General features: G+C 39.2%; 1 protein-coding gene across 1 annotated transcript in view; it reads right to left on the bottom strand.

Annotated features, from left to right (window-relative positions):
- gatd1 (glutamine amidotransferase class 1 domain containing 1) overlaps positions 1–314 on the bottom strand; it is a 10909-nt gene extending 10595 nt beyond the window's left edge. The window contains exon 1 of the mRNA XM_061969510.2: positions 173–314. Coding sequence (XP_061825494.2) covers positions 173–221 — 49 coding nt within the window. The 5' untranslated portion in view covers positions 222–314. The remainder of the gene's footprint in view (positions 1–172) is intronic.
- Positions 315–812: the final 498 nt, after the last annotated feature.

Raw genomic sequence — 812 nt, 5'->3', positions numbered from 1 at the left:
TTGAAAAACTTATTGGGGTGTTACCATTTAGTGGTCAATTGTACGGAATATGTACTGTACTGTGCAGTCTACTAATAAAAGTCTCAATCAATCAATCAATCAAACATGACTACACGCTACCAAAATGTCACTTATTACATGAATACATGCTCGTCAAAGTTGATATACATACCTTGAGGAGACGCGCTCAACACAATCAAACATGTCGGCTTTGCAGACATTTCTACTTCACGAATGCGTTAAATAAGAATAAAATGTTGGTTACGACCCGGAAATCGGCCGAAAGGGAAGTGCGGTCACCTGACAACAACATCCGCCCATAGGACCTTCGAAATAAGAGCAGCCAACATGTTACCGGAGTAGTGAAACGCCAGGAAAAAAACGACGTTATTTCTCTGTCAAGCTTGGAGATAAATATACAGTGTCGTATTGTAACCTATTTTTATGGGCTTTCCTCTTTGTGATGTTAAGTTCCTGTAATACAGTATATGCCTTGAGCTCTTATTTTGAAAGCACTAAGAGCGGAAGTGATGACACGTTGTAATGTAAGTGAGGGTTTATACATGTCGCCTATACTGTATGAAACTACAAAATAACAAACACGGAGGCTATACTGTATGAAACTACAAAATAACACGGAGGCTATACTGTATGAAACTACAAAATAACAAACACGGAGGCTCCAGTTTACACGAGGACCACTTTATTTACATTCTTTCAAAAACCTCCGCTCCACTACAATGTGTCATCACTTCCGCTCTTTGCGCCTTCAAAATAAGAGCTCAAGGCATATACTGTATAACAGCGTATAT

The sequence above is a fragment of the Nerophis lumbriciformis genome, linkage group LG10 (genome assembly GCF_033978685.3).
Source record: "Nerophis lumbriciformis linkage group LG10, RoL_Nlum_v2.1, whole genome shotgun sequence".
Taxonomy (NCBI): domain Eukaryota; kingdom Metazoa; phylum Chordata; class Actinopteri; order Syngnathiformes; family Syngnathidae; genus Nerophis; species Nerophis lumbriciformis.
The sequence above is the reverse complement of the archived record's forward strand: the minus strand, read 5'-3'. Positions and strand labels throughout refer to the sequence as shown.